At 53.3% G+C, this 18,254-nt stretch overlaps 1 protein-coding gene and 1 non-coding gene across 4 annotated transcripts in view; one reads left to right on the plus strand and one right to left on the minus strand.

Annotated features, from left to right (window-relative positions):
• Positions 1–18,254, plus strand: part of LOC105467764 (uncharacterized) — a 142,700-nt gene that overhangs the window by 119,642 nt on the left and 4,804 nt on the right. The gene's annotated exons all lie outside the window — the stretch shown is intronic.
• LOC105467761 (uncharacterized) overlaps positions 1–18,254 on the minus strand; it is a 153,755-nt gene that overhangs the window by 5,906 nt on the left and 129,595 nt on the right. Inside the window, exons 55-66 of the mRNA XM_071084126.1 lie at positions 15,435–15,603; positions 14,391–14,575; positions 14,084–14,176; positions 13,740–13,935; positions 12,384–12,568; positions 12,209–12,306; positions 8,939–9,120; positions 7,106–7,311; positions 6,799–6,973; positions 6,139–6,248; positions 5,835–5,951; positions 5,578–5,719 (exon numbers count right to left, since the gene is read on the minus strand). Of these exons, the coding sequence (XP_070940227.1) occupies positions 5,578–5,719; positions 5,835–5,951; positions 6,139–6,248; positions 6,799–6,973; positions 7,106–7,311; positions 8,939–9,120; positions 12,209–12,306; positions 12,384–12,568; positions 13,740–13,935; positions 14,084–14,176; positions 14,391–14,575; positions 15,435–15,603 (1,858 nt within the window). The remainder of the gene's footprint in view (positions 1–5,577; positions 5,720–5,834; positions 5,952–6,138; positions 6,249–6,798; positions 6,974–7,105; positions 7,312–8,938; positions 9,121–12,208; positions 12,307–12,383; positions 12,569–13,739; positions 13,936–14,083; positions 14,177–14,390; positions 14,576–15,434; positions 15,604–18,254) is intronic.

Raw genomic sequence — 18,254 nt, forward strand, 5'->3', positions numbered from 1 at the left:
CTGTTTTTCTATCTTCTATTTATTTCTGCTCTAACTTTTATTATTTCCTTCTCCTATCTTTGGGTTTAGGCTGTTCTTTTTCTAATAACTTAAAGTAGAAGGTTAGGTTGTTGGTTTGAGAGCTTTTCCTTTTTCTTTGAGAGAGGGTCTTGCCATATTGCCCAAGCTCGTCTAAAACTCCTGGGTTCAAGCAATCTCCTGGCCTCGACCTTCCAAGTAGCTGGGATTATAGAACAGTGTCACTGTGCCTGGCTGCTGCTGCTTTTTTTTTTTTTTTTTTTGTGGGTGAGGCGGGAGGTAGAGTCTAGCTGTGTCACCCAGGCTGGAGTGCAGTGGCACAATCTCAGCTTACTGCAACCTCTGGCTCCCGGGTTCAAGTGATTCTCCTGCCTCAGCCTCCCAAGTAGCTGGGATTACAGGCACCTGCCACCACGCCCAGCTACATTTTATATTTTTAGTAGAGATGAGGTTTCACCATGTTAGCCAGGCTGGTCTCAAACTCCTGAGCTCAGGTCATTTGCCCACCTCGCCCTCTCAGAGTGCTGGGATTACAGGTGGAGGCACTGTGCTCAGCTGGCTTCTTTTTTAATGTAAGTGTGTACAGCTACAAATTTCCCTCATAGCATTGCTTTTGCTGCCTCCCATAAGATGTGATGTTTTGTCTCAAGATACTTTCTAATTTTCCTTTTTTTCCTTTGATCCACTGGTTTTGTAGTATGTTGTTTACTTCCCACATATTTGTGGATATTTCAGTTTTCCTTCTATTATGATTTCAGTCATTTAAAATGTATTAAATCTTGCTTTGAAGCCTAACATACAATCTTCCCCCAAGAACATTCCATGTGTACTTTTGAAGAATGTGTATTCTGCTGCTGGGTGAAGTTATCTGTGTGGTAGGTCCAACTGGTGTATAGTATTATTCTCGTACTTTGTTTCCTTCTTGATCTTCTGTCTGGATGTTTTATCCATTATTGAAAGTGAGGTATTGGGCCGGGTGCAGTGTCTCAGGCCTGTAATCCAAGCACTTTAGGAGGCCAAGATGGGTGGATCCCTTGAGGTCAGGAGTTCGAGACCAGCCTGGCCAACATGGTGAAACCCCGTCTCTACTAAAAATAGCCGGGGCTACTGAGAGGCACAAGAATCACTTGAACCCAGGAGGTGGAGGTTGCAGTGAGCCATTGTCATGCCACTGCACTCCAGCCTGGGCAAGAGTGAGATTCCATCTCAAAAAAATAAAAAAAGTGAGGTGAAGTCTCCTACCATTATCATAGAACTATCTATTTCTGCTTTCATTCTACAGTGTTTGCGTCAGTGTTTGCTTCATATATTTAGGAGCTCTGAGGTGCGTTGCATGTACATTTATAACTGGTGAATTGACTGTTATCGTTATCTCTTATAACGGCTTTTGACCTTAGGTCAATTTTGTCTGATATTAGTATAGCTACTCCTTCTCTTTTTTCATCCTTTCACTTTCAACCTATGTGTAAGTCTCTTAGTCTTTTGATTGTGGAATTCATTTGTATTTTTAAAGATTATCGTTCTGACGCAACTCACTAACCTGGTGACTGTGTCATGAGGCCCACAGCCAAGGACTGCGGTGAGCAATTGCTGTGGGAGGACGCCAGCACGCTACTTATGGGACTTCCCGATGGAGAAGCACTTCCTGGTGCCACGCCGTTCATTGTTTTCTGCATGGCTTATGGTTTGCTTTCTCTCTCATTTCGTCCCTTTGTGTTTAATTGATTTTTTTTTATTGTGATACACTTAGAATTCCTTCTCATTTCCTTTTATGTACATTCTGTAGATATTTTGTCATTACCAAGGGGATTACATGAAGCATCCTGAAGTTATAGCAATCCATTTTAAACTAGTAAGTACGATCACATACAAATACCCTACTCTTTGACAGCTCTGCCTCCCTCCTACCTTGTTGATGTCACACATTGTATCTATTTTTAGAGACAGGGTCTCACGCTGTCACTCAGGTTGGAGTGCAGTGACATTATCATAGCTCAGTGTAACCTCAAATCCCTGGACTCAAGCATTCCTCCTGAGTAGCTGAGACTACAGGTGCATGCCACCATGCCTAATTTTTTTCACTTATATATTTAACAGATTTATAGTTATAAATCTTTTAAATGCAATAACAGATATGAATCAAAATTACAATACAGGTCTTGATATGTGGCCTCAAATTTCCACCTAGCTTTTTTTTTTTTTTTTGACTTGAAGGACTCCCTTTAGCATTTCTTGCATAATGAACTCCCTCAGCTTTTGTTTATCTAAGAATGTCTTAATTTCTCTGGTTGGGCACGAGGCAGGCAGATCACGAAGTCAGGAGTTTGAGACCAGCCTGGCCAACATGGTGAAACCTCGTCTCTACTAAAAATACAAAAATTAGCCGGGCATGGTGGCGTGCACCTGTAAGCCCAGCTGCCTGGGAGGCTGCACCACTGCACTCCAGCGTGAAGGACAGAGCAAGATCCTGTCTCAAAAAAAAAAAGAATAAAAAGCATCTTAATTTCTTTTTCTTATAAGAGTTCATAATATGTCTTTATTTTGTAACCTACAATCACCTTTTAATTTGTCCTCCAAAAGTTAATTATAATTGGTGACTGCTTTTCTTAGATACTTCTCTGGTGTCCAAGAAAGGGGAATAATTTAGCCCTTGATTTAAAAACCCCTAAGGGAGTGAGAGGACCTTAACTGCAGATACTATTCCATTGTGATGCTTTGGCTGTAAGTCTTCTCTGTTGTCCTCCCCAGATGTTTTGTTGATGGCTGAAGTAGCCGACAGTTTTGTATTTACACGGTCAAAACAGCGAGCGCTTCTGCTTGATTCACAGATTCTCCGAGGTTCCCGTGCAGCCATACCACCTCCTGTCTTGGCACTTCATAGTTGTCTCATTGAGTCCAAGGCTGCCTCCTGAGGGTCTAGTTGGTAGACCATGAAGTTGATTCCTGCCTTAAGCCTAGCTCTGCCAGCAGTTGTCCTATATTCTCACCAGTCACATTTTTGGTACTGGAATGGTGCTTTTTATAGTACACTCATAAGTGGATGCTGAAATCACAACCTGGCTATTTGGATGTCCAACCAATGCTTTATGCTGCTGAGTCCTTGGCACTCACCACCCCATGCCGGAACTCACCGGAGCTCACATGTGGGGTGCTACCTTGTTTCTCTGTGACTGAGTTTTTGTTTTTTGAGACAAGGTCTCAATCTGTCACACAGGCAGGAGTGTGAGCATTGGTCACGGCAGCCTTGACCTCATGGGTTCAAGCCATCTCACCTCAGCCTCCCAAAGTGCTGGGAGTAAAAGCGTGAGCCACCACACTTGGCCTACTTTTGAGCTTTGAGTTCTTTTTTTTTTTTTTTTTTTTTTTTGAGACGGAGTCTTGCTCTGTAGCCGGGGCTGGAGTGCAGTGGCCGGATCTCGGCTCACTGCAAGCTCCGCCTCCTGGGTTTAGGCCATTCTCCTGCCTCAGCCTCCCAAGTAGCTGGGACTACAGGCGCCCGCCACCTCGCCCGGCTAGTTTTTTGTATTTTTAGTAGAGACGGGGTTTCACTGGGTTAGCCAGGATGGTCTCGATCTCCTGACCTCGTGATCCGCCCGTCTCGGCCTCCCAAAGTGCTGGGATTACAGGCTTGAGCCACCGCGCCCGGCCTGAGTTCTTTATATATTCTAGAAATGAGTCCTTGGTCTGATAGGTGGTTTGTAAACATTTTTCCAAATCTGTAGCTTATCTTTCTATCTTCTTAGTAGAGTCTTTCAGACAGCAAAAATATGATCTCTCTTGCAAATACTCTGCCTCTGTGGCAGGCAAGCAGCTACAGACTACATAAATGAATGTCAGTGGATCCCTTGAGTAAGTGTCATTCGTGGTAAACGTATCTCTAGACAGATCAGTGCTGAGAGGCTATTTCATTCTTAAATAATAGTTGAGCAGGGTATACACACTAACCTCATGCTTATTTTCTCTTATTCCACTGTTTTCTGCTGTTGCTGGTGGGAGATGGATTATCAACATGTTCTTCCTTCTTTCCACTTTCTTCAGTAGCTTTTAGGACCTTTGTTTTTTCCTGCAATTTTGTTCTGATGGGTCTTGGTATGGATGCATTTACTGTATTGGGAATTGTGCCTCCTGACTCTAAAGGATCCTGTGTCTGTTTTCCTGCTGGAATTTTTTTTTTTTTTTTGAGACGGAGTCTTGCTCTGTTGTTCAGGCTGGAGCACAGTGGTGCAATCTCAGCTCACTGCAACCTCCACCTCCTGGGTTCAAGTGATTCTCCTGCCTCAGCCTCCTGACTAGCTGGGATTACAAGAGCACACCACCACACCCGGCTAATTTTTGTGTTCTTAGTAGAGACGGGGGTTTCACCATGTTGGCCAGGCTAGTCTCAAACTCCTGACCTCAAGCGATCTGCCCATCTCGGCCCCCCAAAGTGCTGGGATTACAGGGATGAGCCACTGTACCCGGCATTTCTTTTAGACATGTTGGATCCTCTTATTTCATCCTCCCTTTGTCATATTTTCCAATTCATTAATTTTCTCTTCTGCCGTTAAGGTTTTAAATGTCTGAATGGCAGCCACTAATTCTGGCATCTGAAGCTCTTGGAAGTCTACTCGTGTTGTTGTCACTGACTTCTATGCCCTTTTATTGGGACTTTGGCTGTGGGAATCACACAGCACCAGATGAAGGAGCTCTCAGCGCGTGGGATCTCGTGCTATCTCAAGGTAGCTAGTGATAGAACTGAATTAGAGGGACACCCTGGTAGTAGGGACAATGGTCAGAGAAGTCATCTGCTGTGTTGATGATGGTTGTGGTATGAGAGCAGAGGGAAAACAGGGCTGAGTATTTACCCTAAACAGTGGTATACATTCAAATCCCTCAAGAGGCTCGGCACCATGGCTCATGCCTGTCATTCCAGCACTTTGGGAGGCTGAGGCAGGAGAATCGCTTGAACCTGGGAGGTGGAAGTTGCAGTGAGCCGAGATTGCACCATGGCACTCCAGCCTGGGTGACAGAGTGAGACTGTCCCAAAAAAGAAAAAGCCCTACTGGCAAATTTTCAAGAGGTGACTTTATGTGACTCTCTGGACACTTAGCTTAGTAGGGGATAGGGAATCCATTTATACTGATAGAAGGAGCACCTGAGGCTGGGTGGTTCATAAATAAGAGAGGTAATAGGCTGACAGTTCTACAAGCTGTACAAGCACAGCTCCAGCATTTGCTGGGCTTCTGGGAGGCCTCAGGAAGCTTACAGTCATGGCAGGAGGAGTACAAACACAGAGAGGAGGTGCCAGGGCCTTTTTAAACAACCTACTCTGATGTGAACTAATAGAGCAAGAATTCACTGTTCACCAAACGGAGGGCAGTAGGGCCATCCATGAGGCATGCACTCCCACACATCCAAACTGTCAGGCAGCATGTGGCAGTCACTGGGGCTCCCTTTCTTAATAAACGTTTTGACTCCTAGCTCCTTGAATGACAATTATTTGTCCTCCCTGGTGAGAGAAAGGGACTGGTTTTCCCTCTGGGCTGGGGGGCAGAGTGCCAGATGGCTGGGGCAGCTTACCACACTGCGGAGGAGGGGCCAGAGGCACAAAGCCCCGGGCACACAGGTGGATGTAGGCAGCCACCAGGTTGCAGGCAGGCTGGAACTCCCGGGTGCCACAGGCATCCTGCACACACAGGCTGAGGAATGGTGTAGGGTCTACCTGAAATCGGAGGCACCCAGTCACTGTCCACACCTTGGGGAGTGGCAAGAAGGAAGGGCCTAGGCTAGATCAGGGAAAAGGCCTTCTGCACCCCATGGGCCAGGCTTACACTCACCACCCAGAAGCAGTTCCTCAAACTGGAGTGGGGGTCCTCGAAGAAGGCCCGGCAGGTGGGGCTCTGTTCTCGGCAGGCCTGCTGAGTCTTCTCAGTGGCCCTGCAGTCACCACCCCCCTGGCAGGACAGACACAAGACTCAGGCCTCCTGCTGGACCATGTGGCTCCCCAACATACACTGGTCTCAGCAGGAGACTTCCCCCAACCCTGGGCCTACGAAGTCCTCTGCAGAGCCATCAGGCCGCGTGCCTCTCCCAGGACACTGCAGAGAGCAGCCCTCAAGAACCTCAGGTGCACCCACTCACCTGCCAGGCCAGGCTGAGCTCCTCCAGGCTGCGGGCCACAGAGCCGTCTGGCAACATCAGCTCATTGCCTGCTTCATTGTCATTGGTGCCTAGAAGACCAGCAGATATGCCTGTGGGGAGGAGGGAAGCTGAGGTGGCGGTAAGAGCCTGTGATCCTCCCGCAGCCACAGCCCTGCTGCCTTGGGACCTGTGTGTGAGATGAGCCGAGGCAGACAGGAGCAGTAGAATCCCACCACCTCCACACTGGACTCCTGGAGCCCAGGCCCTGGCTCGAAACCCTCATCAGAGGAGGAAGAGAAAGCGCAGGGGCTCAGGACAGCGTGTGTACACCCCTATCCCCTCCCCATGTCCTCAGCTCGAGTGGCTGAAATCCAGGCCCTTTGTGCTCCTTGGCAGAGGGAACACGGAAGGGCCAACTCCACACTGGAGCTGCGTGTCCCAGGGACGGGGCAGAAAGCTCTGGGCCTCGGTGCGGTCATCTGGACATGGGGTCAATAGCATAAGGCTAGACGAGTGACGGCACACACGCTGCCATGCTAGAGACGAGGCTGGCAGAGGCTCTGCATGCACAGTTGCTGCCTGTCGCCCTGGAAGCTTAAACTGGTACATCCCAGAGAGACCTTTGTAGGTGGGGCCAACCCTGCTGGGGCCCAGACCCACCATGGTGCCAGAGGCCCAGAGTCAGGCTGCAGAGGCCGGTGGGCACGTCACAGGAGACAGAGACCCCGTCCTCACTGGCCAGCTCAATCCTGGGGACGTTCCTCCTTGTCATAGGATGCAGCTTGAGGTCCGGACAGCTCTCCCCCGGCACAGAGGAGTTGTACAGTCTGTAGGCCTGTGGGCCAGAGGGGACTGGGCAGGAAATCTGACCCACAGCCAGGTGACAAACTTGAAAGTACCATCCCCCTCAGGCGACCTGCCATGGGCACAGGTCTCCAGGGGAGGCTGCCGTGCCTCTCCAGCTCACCTGCAGACTGGGGTAGAAGACGAGGGTCATGTGGTTTAGCTCCATGGACAGGGCCGTGAGCCCCGAGCCTGTCCGACTCAGTGTCAGCGAGAATGTGTTGTGAGCAAAGTCCTGGGCCAGGAGGATGCTGCCGCACTGGGCGCTGAGGTCCCATACCTGGCCATCGAAGGTCACCACGTGCTGGGCCCCGGCTACCAGGGCATGATCTGGGGAGGAAAAGCCCAAAGGCAGTGTGAGTGAGGCCAGCTCCACTCACCCACTGCAGTGGGAGCCCAGCGCCTGCCAGGCACTCCAATACCTAGAGCCTTGGCTTAGCCTGCCCTGAGGCCAGGATTCCCCCTCCCCTGCTGCAGGAGTCAGAGGTCCAGGGATTCCCCCACCGGCTTCAAGGTGGCTTAGAGCTGAAGGTCTACGGGCAATTCAGCCCTAACGACGAATGGAGTCCTGAGACCCGCTACAAAAATACTGTGCTAAGTAAAAAAGCCTGGCTCAAATGCCACATAGGTTTTGCTTGTATTTACATAAAATGTCTAGAGCAGGCATAGCCATGGACACAGAAGGCAGATTGGTAGCTGCAGGGTTTCAGTTTAGGCTGATGCATGCACAACTCTGAATAAACTAGAAGCCACTGAATCGTACACTTAAAATTCACACATCGGCCAGGCACGGTGGTGCTAAGCCATCCCAGCACTTTGAGGGGCTGAGGCAGGAGGATCACTTGAGCCCAGAAGGTCCACGCTACAGTGAGCTGAGATCGCGCCACTGCACTCTAGCCACAACAACAGAGTGAGACCTAGTCTCGAAAAAAAATTGCACAGATCATACAAGTCATCCATTTAATCTCAATGAAGCTGCTGCGGGTGGGAGAAAAAACACCGTCAGTGGATGACCAACGGGTACCCCAAACACGAGACTAGTATCCTGCAGACCTACCCTCTTCAGGGTAGGGAAGAGATGGCCTGAGAAGGAGGTCTGACCGGCCCAGCCAGTGAGCTGTGGCTTGGATGGGGGTGCCCGTGCCCGTGGTCAGGAAGCACCATCTATGGTGCAAAGCCAGGCACCTGTTGGCAAGTCCCAGCATCCTGAGGGAGACACTACCAGCCCCGTGGTCAGCTGTCAGAACTGAGGGGCACAGAGAAGCCCACAGTCACACACATGGAATTTGAAGACCAGGCTGTTTTCTACAACACCAATGCGCTGCTTAGACATGACTGCGCTCATGCTTCTTGGGAGCCCTGGGCCTTGGTGTGAGTCCCACACACATAAACCACTCCTTGCCAAGCCTAGGTACCCTGGTTCCCCCAAGGACATGAGGGGCTCCCCCTGCATCAAGAACAGTAGATGCCCATAACCCATATGAGCGAGCCACGTTGTTACCTGCATCTCACAGTGGAGGAAACAGTGTCCCATAGAGGTTAGACTCGCCTGGCCACACAGCAAGCCTGAGCCACACACAGGCTCCCCAGGGGTCCAGAGCCAGGGCTGGTCCCAGCACAACCCTTGGCTGCAGGTCACTTCTGACCAGCAAGTCTGAAGTCAGTCAGTTTTCTTCTAGCTGGAACTGGAGGGCTGCCCTCTTCTCCAGCAGCGCCCACAGCGAGGGAGCTGGCCTAAAGTCCTAAACTGCCCTCCTCACCCCTCTGCAGGGCCAGGCCTTATATTCTGGACAAAAGCAGGATGTGGAGCCTCAGCCCTAGTCCCATAGGACCTTGGGAAGTCCAGTAAGCTCTGGACCTGGTACTGTGATGCCACCAGCCTATGGAGGCTTCCCTGTGCCCACGGGGCAGGGGACTCCCCAGGGAGGAGGGCAGCACAGCCCAGGGCAGGACTTACACTCCCAGGGGCCCTCCAGCAGGCGGCGTCTGAGCCGGTAGTACTCAGCCAGCACGTTGGCCCCAGACAGCTCTCGGAGCGGCTGCAGCAGCTTCTCCACCAGGTAGCTGGTCACCTGGGCCACATCCAGGGGCTCGTCCCCCGCAGGCAGCAGTGGCAGTGTCACCACCACTGAGCGATTTCTGGAGGGAACGCAGAGGACAAGTCACTGTGCCTGCCCGAGCCTTGCTTCCCTTGGCTGCAGAGGGGAGCTCCCAGGTCCGCAAGAAGAGCTTTGCAGTGGAGAGCATGGGGGTGCCTCCCAGGGAGGGGCTGTGCTTGTCTTGGGAAATCCCATCATGAGGTGGAGGAGGACAGAGGCCAGTATGACAGCACAGGTGGTAGATGATGCTGGGGACAGAAACAAGCTGCCCCATTTTTGAGGACACAGATGTCCGATGCCATGGCTGCTCTGCCCCCTGGGTCTTGGGCAGCATGGGCTTATGTGTGGGGATACTGAGGACAGGAGCTGAAAGGTCTAGGAAATTTTTGTTTTTTTTTTTAAGACAGAATCTCATTCTGTCACCCAGGCTGGAGTGTAGTGGCACGATCTTGACTCACTGCAACCTCTGCCTCCCGGGTTTAAGTGATTCTCCTGCCTCAGCCTCCCAAGTAGATGAGACTACAGGCACCCACTGCCACGCCCGGCTAATTTTTGTATTTTTAGTAGAGTTGGAGTTTCACCACATTGGCCAGGCTGGTCTTGAACTCCTGACCTCAAGTGATCCGCCCACCTCGACCTCCCAAAGTGCTAGGATTATAGGTGTGAGCCACTGTGCCTGGCCAACAGGTCTAGGAAATTTCTACAGTTAGGAGAGGACGGGAACTTTCTCAGGATCTAGAGTAGGGATCAAGCCTGTGAGATTTGGATGATCAGGGAGATCTCAGCTCACGTGGGGGTATACTGGGAATAGAAACATTGCATAGCCTGTTGCTGATGGGCCGGTGGAAGGGCGCAGGGGCAGGCAGCCTCATTTGCCTACTTCTAGGAAGCCCAGAGGCTCTGCAGCTGGGGGCAGGAAACAGCCTCAGCCCCCTCCCTGCCACTTGAATCCATTTTCTGGCACCCCCACCTAGCAGTGACTGGATCCCACTCACCAGGTAGGTGAGCAACCAGGCAGGTCATTCTTCAGCCAAGCCACAGCCCCACCCTGGGAGCTCTTCCCTTCATCAGCCTCCATTCTGACGCAAGAGGGCAGGAGCAGCAATCTGTATTACATGGAGCCCCTTCCCCATGAGGTGGGTTTAGTCCCTATTTTATGGCTGGGGAAACAAGCACAGAGAGCTGATGCAGAAGAATCCTAATTAGAAGCAAAGCTGGATTCCAGATGCTCTACGAGGCCACCAGCATGGAAGAAGGGAGCTGCCTGCCTGCCTGGAGCCGGGTTCCTAGTGAGTCTCGTGCCTGTGAGGGGAAAGGATACTGGGTCCCCAGGTCCCTGCTCTAAACTGGGCTCCCCACATCTATCCACTACCCCTGTGTCCTCAACACGGGGGCCAAAGGGGTCTTTTAAAGTGAAAGGGTGATCACATCCTTCCTAGGTCAGAGCAGAAGCTAGAGACCACTCAAGCCTGCCCCAGAGTCTTGGGATCTCCCAGTCATATCCATTCTCCCTTGCAGGCATTCTGCTCCAGCCCTGCCAGCTTGATATTCAAATAGACCGGGCCAGGCCTGGTGGCTTATGCCTGTAATCCCAGCACTTTGAGAGGCCGAGTCACTTGAATCCAGGAATCTGAGACCAGCCTAATATGGTGAAACCCCGTCTCTACTAAAAATACAAAAATTAGCTGGGCATGGTGGCAAATGCTTGTAATCCCAGCTACTTGGGAGGCTAAGGCAGGAGAATGACTTGAACTTGGGAGGCAGAGATTGCAGTGAGCTGAGATCACACCATTGCACTCCAGCCTGGGCAACAGAGAACGAGACTCCATCTCAGAAACAGGCCGGCTGGGCGTGGTGGCTCACGCCTGTAATCCCAGCACTTTGGGAGGCCGAGGTGGGCAGATTATGAGGTCAGGAGATCGAGACCATCCTGGCTAACAAGGTGAAACGCCGTCTCTACTAAAAATACAAAAATTAGCCGGGCGTGGTGGTGGGGTGCCTGTAGTCCCAGCTACTTGGGAGGCTGAGGCAGGAGAACGGCGTGAACCCGGGAGGCGGAGCTTGCAGTAAGCTGAAATCACGCCACTGCACTCCAGCTTGGGTGATAGAGCGAGACTCTGTCTCAAAACAAAACAAAAAACAGGCCAGGCACATCCATCTCCCAGGCCTCTGTGCAGTGGTGACCCCCCCCGGAGTGCTCTTCCCACGCTGGCCCTGTGGCTCTTGCTGAAACTCTACCTTTTCAAAGCCAGCCATGGCCACACCGTTTCTTAGGATCTGCCCCCCATCTCACCGATGTTCTTTCTCTAGCATTTGCCACCTGATGTATAGCTCAGGGGTGGTAAGTGGTGACCAGTGGGCCCCGGCCTGTGGCCGGCTTCTGCACGGCCCGCAAGTAAGAAGGGTTTTTATGTGCTTAAAAGATTAGTCCAAAACAGGCCAGGTGCGGTGGCTCATGCCTGTAATCCCAACATTTGGGAGGCCAAGGCGGGTGGATCACCTAAGGTCAGGAGTTTGAGACCAGCATGACCAACATGGCAAAACCCTGTCTTTACTAAAAATACAAAAAATTAGCTGGGTGTGATGGCACGTGCACCTGTAGTCCCAGTGCCTGCTACTAGGGAGGCTGAGGCAGGAGAATGACTTGAACTCAGGAAGCAGAGGTTGCAGTGAGCCAAGATTGTGCCACTGTACCCCAGCCTGGACAACAAGAGCAAAACTCCATCTCAAAAAAAAAAGAATTTACAAAACAAAAAGCAAGGAAATGTGATAGACCCAAATGGCCTGCTTAAGATGCGACTCTCAGGCCCTCTGCAGGGAACTGTGCAAGGCCTGGTGCTTCCTTGTGCTTCGTGTCTGGGTAAAAGTGAGTTTCCTGAAGGCAGGGTTGGCCTCAGCCATTGTGCTCTCTGTAGCTCCTAAAATCCTGCCTGCCCTGGGCCGGTGCTCACAAGCTATCTATGGAGTGAGGAAGAAAGCCGAGCTTCCTCATCTGTAAGAGGAGGACGGAAGAAGCCTCTGGGCAGGGCGGTCACAGGAATCCGTGAGTGGAGAGTGTCAAAGCATTCAGCACTACACCTGGTATATGGCAGGGGCGCAGCATACGCCACTCTCAAAGCCCAAGTTACCTGGCCGAGAAGCTGTACAGGTCCAGTAGGGGTTTGCAGAGCCTCTTCAGTGCTCGTGAGAACGTGGCCTCAGCCCAGGACAGCATCTGGTGGGCGGCCTGGAGAGGGAGGGGACAGTGAGAGCTGGCTCAGGCGTCCTCACCTGCCAGCGTGCCCCATCCTTGCTCCCACTCACCAGCTCCAGGGTTCCTGTCACTGCCCCCAGGGCCACCCTGATGGGCCTTGGACCCCCATTGCCTGGCATCCCGGGCACCCAGGCCTGCAGCCACCGCATGGCCTCTTCTGCCCGCTCCCGCCACACCTCCTCCAGGGGCTGCAGTGTCACCTCCAGGTAGGCGTCCTTCAGTGTGGCCAGGGGCCCTGCAAGAGGCAGCCACCACCCACCGTGAGGCCTCAGGGCAGGTCAGAGAACCAGACAGCGCAGGCCTCGAGGGGATAGGGCCTGTTCCTGGGATGAAGTTAGGGGGAGCCGGGGGAACAGGAATAGAGCAGTGGGCACTGGAGATTGCAGGAGAGTTCTCACGGCAGGCCTGAGCCTTCTCTGCAAGGCCTGCTGATAAGGTTGTCTAGGAACTTGGATTGGGGGAGGGTTCCCACCAATCCTATAGTTGATAGGAGGCTGCCTGCATCTGAACTGTTTGTACAACGTGGTTTATGCTGGACCCTGCTTGCCTCCTAGGAGTCTGCCAATTTGGTCCGTGCCAAGTAGCACCTGCCAGTGTGGCCACCCCCAGTAAAAACCCTGGGTGCTGAGTCTCCCAGGAGCTGCTCTGGTGATAGCTGGGACAGCTACATGCATCCTGTGTGAAGGTGCAGGACTGGGAGAGGACACTGGGCACTGGCCCTGGTTCTCCCTAGACTCCGCCCCAGCCCCCGTCCCTGTGTTGACCCTCCTGCATCCCCTCACTATAATAAAACACAGCCATGAATAGCACTGTGAGGAGTCCTGGGGCACTCCCCCCAATTCACTGCCCTGGGGGCGGCCACAGGAACACTCTGGGACAGCAGGGAGGATGGGGAGGTAACATTCAACAGCCAGTCAGAGGGATGTCCACCCTGGCACTGGGCAGGGCCTTGGGGGCTCTGCTGTGCTGGGCATTAGCCTGGATGGCGGAAAAGCCAGAGGTTCCCAGTCCTGCCAGGAGGCCACTTGGAGCAGCAGGTGTGAGTCTTTAACAGCCACATGGCCACACTGAGCTCATCGTGGAACCAGAAAGATGCTGTGGCAGTGAGCTTCACAGAAACAAGGCCGTATACTCAAAGCAGGCGGTAGACTGAAAAACCTAGACAGCAGGCGTAAGGGATATGAGTTTGGAGACCCTATAAGAATGACACAGCAGACCAAGAAAAAACGAAGGCTGTAGAGCTGTAAGAAATAAGGCAGGGGGCTAAACACAGCTGGGCTGCAGGCCCACGGGAAGCGAGGCCACCTTTCTGACTGAAGCAGTGGCGCAGGCCAATGTGAGCGCTTGGGGCCCTGGGCGGGGCATTAATTTCCACACGGGGTTGAGCCCTCCCCTCCCGCACTCACATTCCAGCTCATCCCGCAGCTGCTCCAGCCCCACCTGCAGCCACTCCAGGTAAAGAGGCAGGTGCTGGGTCAGTGCCTGGCTCCGGGCCCACAAAGTGTCTACCGCCCAACCACTGGCCTGCACAGCCTCCCGCCCCGCCTGGGACAGCTGCAGAAGGAGGCCTGCCACGCCATCCAGGGTGCCTGCCGGCTGCACCTGGGCAGGGAAACCGAGGCAGAATCAGGGTGAGGTCCAGGGCAGAGAGAACCCCAGACCCTCCCGCCTGGTGAGTGGGTGCTACAAGCCAGGCCAGAGGGGGAGCTCTCCACCCTGGGCCCCCACCCTCCCCTCCTGTGCTACCCACCAATTGCTGGAACCTTCTCACAGAGGCACCCAAGCCTTGAATCTTCTCTTCCAGTTGGGCTTGCACCTGGGAGCCAACTGCTGCGATCCTGGACTGTGAGGACAGAGGAAGAGGCTGGGGCCTTGTAGGAATGAAGTAGACACAAGGTTCTTGGTGCCAGCGGCAGGTGTGGGCCTCACCATAGGGTCGTCTGCCCTGGTTTCTGGGCACTGCTGGACCCCAAGGGCTCAGGGCTCCTGGCACAGGGGCCTCTACCCAGGGAGAGAATGGTAACCCCTTCCCTGTGTCCCAGCCCAGACCTTCTTACCTCCACATGGCCCAGCAGGGCACCCTGACAGCCATGCGCAGCCAGCAGGAGGCTCTGGTTGGCAGCCTGCAGGGTCAGGCGTCCCAGCGGCTGGAAGGGCTGCCTGCCATCCCGGAACAGGACCTCCGCCTCAGCTGTCCGCCCACGGGCACATGCCCGCAGCACCACACTCTCCTCTCTGCCCCCTGGAGCCAGAAAGGGACCTGCTGGTGCCCCCACCATGTCTCTCGTGGCCTACTCCTCCTCCACCGCTTTCCGTAGCTCCCTACTGCCCCAGGCCAAGCCTCAAGGCCCTGGGATTTGAGAACCTTGAGCTGCACCAACTAAATCAACTTCCTGAGCGACCTGAAGCCCCCTCTTCTGTCTCCTTCCCCGACATGGCAGTCAGGGATGCCATGAAGTCTTAATTGGGTTTCCTGAGTTTTTTTTGAGACACCAAGGCAGGAGTACAGTGACAGGATCCCAGCTCACTCCCAGCAGCTGGGATAGGAACCCATCACCCCCACCCCACCCCACCAGGTTTTTGTTTTTGTTTGCTCTGTCGCCCAGGCTGGAGTGCAGTGCCAGGCTCTCAATCTTGGCTCATTGCAAGCTCTGCCTCCTGGTTTCACGCCATTCTCCTGCCTCAGCCTCCCAAGTAGCTGGGACTACAGGCGCCACCACCACGCCCGGCTAGTTTTTTGTGTTTTTAGTAGAGACAGGGTTTCACCGTGTTAGCCAGGATGGTCTTGATCTCCTGACCTCGTGATCCTCCTGCCTTGGCCTCCTAAAGTGCTGGGATTACAGGCGTGAGCCACCGCGCCCGGCCGACCCCCCCCCTTTTTTTTAAATAGAGACAGGGTCTCACTGTGTTGCCCAGGCTGGTCCTGAATTCCTGAGCTCAAGCAATTCTCTCATCTCGGCCTCCCAAAGTCCTAGGATTACAGGTATGAGCCCCGCACCCAGTCCTGACTTCTGAGATCTTAATGCCCAGACCCCTGTCCTTTCTTGAGCCAACAGGGGCTGTAGCCCAGCTAGCTGAGCTGGGACCCAGCCACCACTCACCCTCCTCATGCGCCACAGAGGCCTGGAGACAGGTTGGGGCCCGGAACACAGACAATCTCACTTTCTCCTCTCTGTTGTCCACATTTCCCTCCAGTCGGACCAGGCTTTGAGAAGCCGAGGTGGAGACACGGCCCAGTAGGCCAACCCGCTGAGCCTTGGAGCCACGAAGCTGGGAGGGGTACAGCAGAGGGCTGAGTGCAGTCTGACCCAGGCCCTGTCCCTGGTCTCTCCCCTGCCCACTCCAAGCTCAGGAACGGGCTGGCTAGGGAAGCTGTGGTTGGACCTGTAGGGAACTGAGGGAAGGCACAATACCCATGCTGGATCTCCAGGGTACCAGGTTCCCTAAGCCATATCCCTACCTAAGGCTCCCAGTGCCCCATTACAGAAAGCACTTATGAGTATACTCAGGGCCGGGCGCAAGGGCTCACTCCTGTAATCCCAGCAGTTTAGGAGGCCAAAGTTGGTGGATCGCTTGAGCCCAGGCGTTTCAGACCAGCCTGGGCCACAAGGCAAAAACCCTGCCTCTACCAAAAATATAAAACTCGGCCAGTCTCATAACAAATCATTTTTAAAATACCCATCTAGGAGCCCACCAACCCAGCAGCAGCCACCCACAGGGTGGCTGAGAGATGGCTGCTGCCCAGACCCTGCCCAGACACTCTGATTTAATTGGTTTTGGGGGGCCCTGGGCCCTGGCATTTCTAACATTCCCAGTGCCCTGGTGTTTCTGCTACAGCCCAGGCTTTCCGAGTTTGCATGGGAACCACTGCAAAGGTCTAAGCAAGTTCAAGGAGACGTGGGTACACCTGGCATAACACCCCAGGCACTGGGCAGTTTACCTAAATCCCTGCAGGCGCCCAACCTTGGGGGCATGGCAGGGACCAGGACAGGTGAGTCTAGAATGGGGTGGGAGAGAGGCTCAGAGGCCCCAAGAGAACACAAGCCTGGAGGAGGCCCTGCAGGGGAGGGAGCCTCAGCTACCCTGTATTCTAGTCCAGACACTGCAGCTAACAAGCTGTGCACCCTTCAGTAAGGGTGTCACCCTCCCTAGGCCTCAGCTCCAAGACCTGTAAAATGATACAGAACAATGGTTCACAAAACTTAGCAAGACTTAGAGCGTGTGTGTGCACATGTGTCTGTCATGGGTTGAATTTTCTTCCTCAGATATGTTGAAGTCCTAACCCTCTATACCCGTGAACGTGATGCTATTTGGAAATAGGTTTTTGCAAAAGTAATCAAGTTGAGGCCATAGTGGATGAAGGTAGGCCACACACCCAGTGAATGCTGTCCCTGTGAGAAGACCATGTGAAGATGCCACCCAGAAGGCAGAAGGCCACCATGTGGGACAGAGGCAGAGACTGGTGTGATGCCACCGCAGCCATGGGTGACACCAGAAGCTAGAGGTGCTATGGAAGGATCTTCCCTAGGGCTTTGAGAGGCAGTGTGGCCCTGCTGACAACTTGCTTTTGGACTTCTGGCCTCTAGAACTGTGACACCATACTGTCTGCTGCATTAAGCCTTCCAGTTGGTGGCCAATTAATACAGTAGCCCTAGGAATCGAATGCAGGGTGCTTACTAAACATGCAGAAGCAAGTCAATCTCTGAGGAGATCCAGGTTGGTAATAGGGCTACAACCCAGGACTCCTGTGGAATGTAACCGAGCACCCATGTGATCCTGCCAGGCAGGCTAGAGCAGGGCAGAGTCTGCAGACCACATGGAGTCGGCCCCGGACGGCTCCCAGCATCTGAGCTCAGCCCCGCTGGCTGTCACTCAAGAGCAAGTTCCACGCCTGCCTCCGTGCAGCCTTGGCAAGTGCCTGACCTCCCTGAATCCGTCCCTCATCTGTCCCAGGGCCGCCGAGTTGGGGTGAGGAACAAACAAGGCTGGGAAAGCCTTTTGACCACCCCACAGACCCCAGAATGGAGCAAGTGAGAAGGGGCCAGATCAGCGGTCCCAAATCAATCGGGCACAGGGAAGCAAGAGGACCGGCCACTTGCTGAGTGTCTGCCATGGGTTCACTCCCAGGGCTCCAGTTCCATTGGGCACGCGGCTTACAGAGACGGGATCAGCCAGGGGCCTGGCTGGAAATGGGGAAGTGACAGTCAGTCCCGAAGAACAAGAACCTTGGAAGGAGAAGCTACTTTGAAATGGCCATGGCTGCTGAACTCTCAACCCAGAAATGCCATCCTCATCCAGCTCAGATGCCGGGAAAGGAGGGAACTCCCGTCTCACAAGCACCTGCTATGTGCAGATGTTGTACAAATGTCTGTTTTCCTCTTAACGATTCTGCAGGGGAAATGGTGTTTGTTCCCATTTGACAGAGGGGAAGACTGAGGCTCAGCAAAGTCAAGTCACGAGGTAAAGTTCACCCAGCCAGGGAGACTGGGTGGATGGAAATGCTGACAGGGCACCTGCAATGTCATGTGCCTTGGCTATGCAGGCGGCAGGAACTGGTATCCAGACTCCTAAAACCCACCCTGTGAAATATCTGATTTCACCCTCCTACAGACGAGGAAACAGATGCTCAGAGAGGTTCCTTCCTGGGATCACGATCACCTGGCCAGGTTGGGGTAGAGTAGGCACTGGAGACCAACTCTGCCCCTTCCTACTTCCCAAAGCTACTGGGAGGCAGGCAGGGGAGAAGATGGTGCCAATAATGGCTAATAGTAAATACTTACGTTGTGGCTGTTTTCCCTCGGGCACTGCTGTAAGCGATCTATGCCTATGGATATATTTAATCCTTGCAATATTAACCCCATGGGAGATAGGGCCAGTGCAATTATTATACCCATTTTACAGGGGGAGGAAACTCAGGTACC

Source organism: Macaca nemestrina, chromosome 18, assembly GCF_043159975.1.
Source record: "Macaca nemestrina isolate mMacNem1 chromosome 18, mMacNem.hap1, whole genome shotgun sequence".
Lineage (NCBI taxonomy): Eukaryota > Metazoa > Chordata > Mammalia > Primates > Cercopithecidae > Macaca > Macaca nemestrina.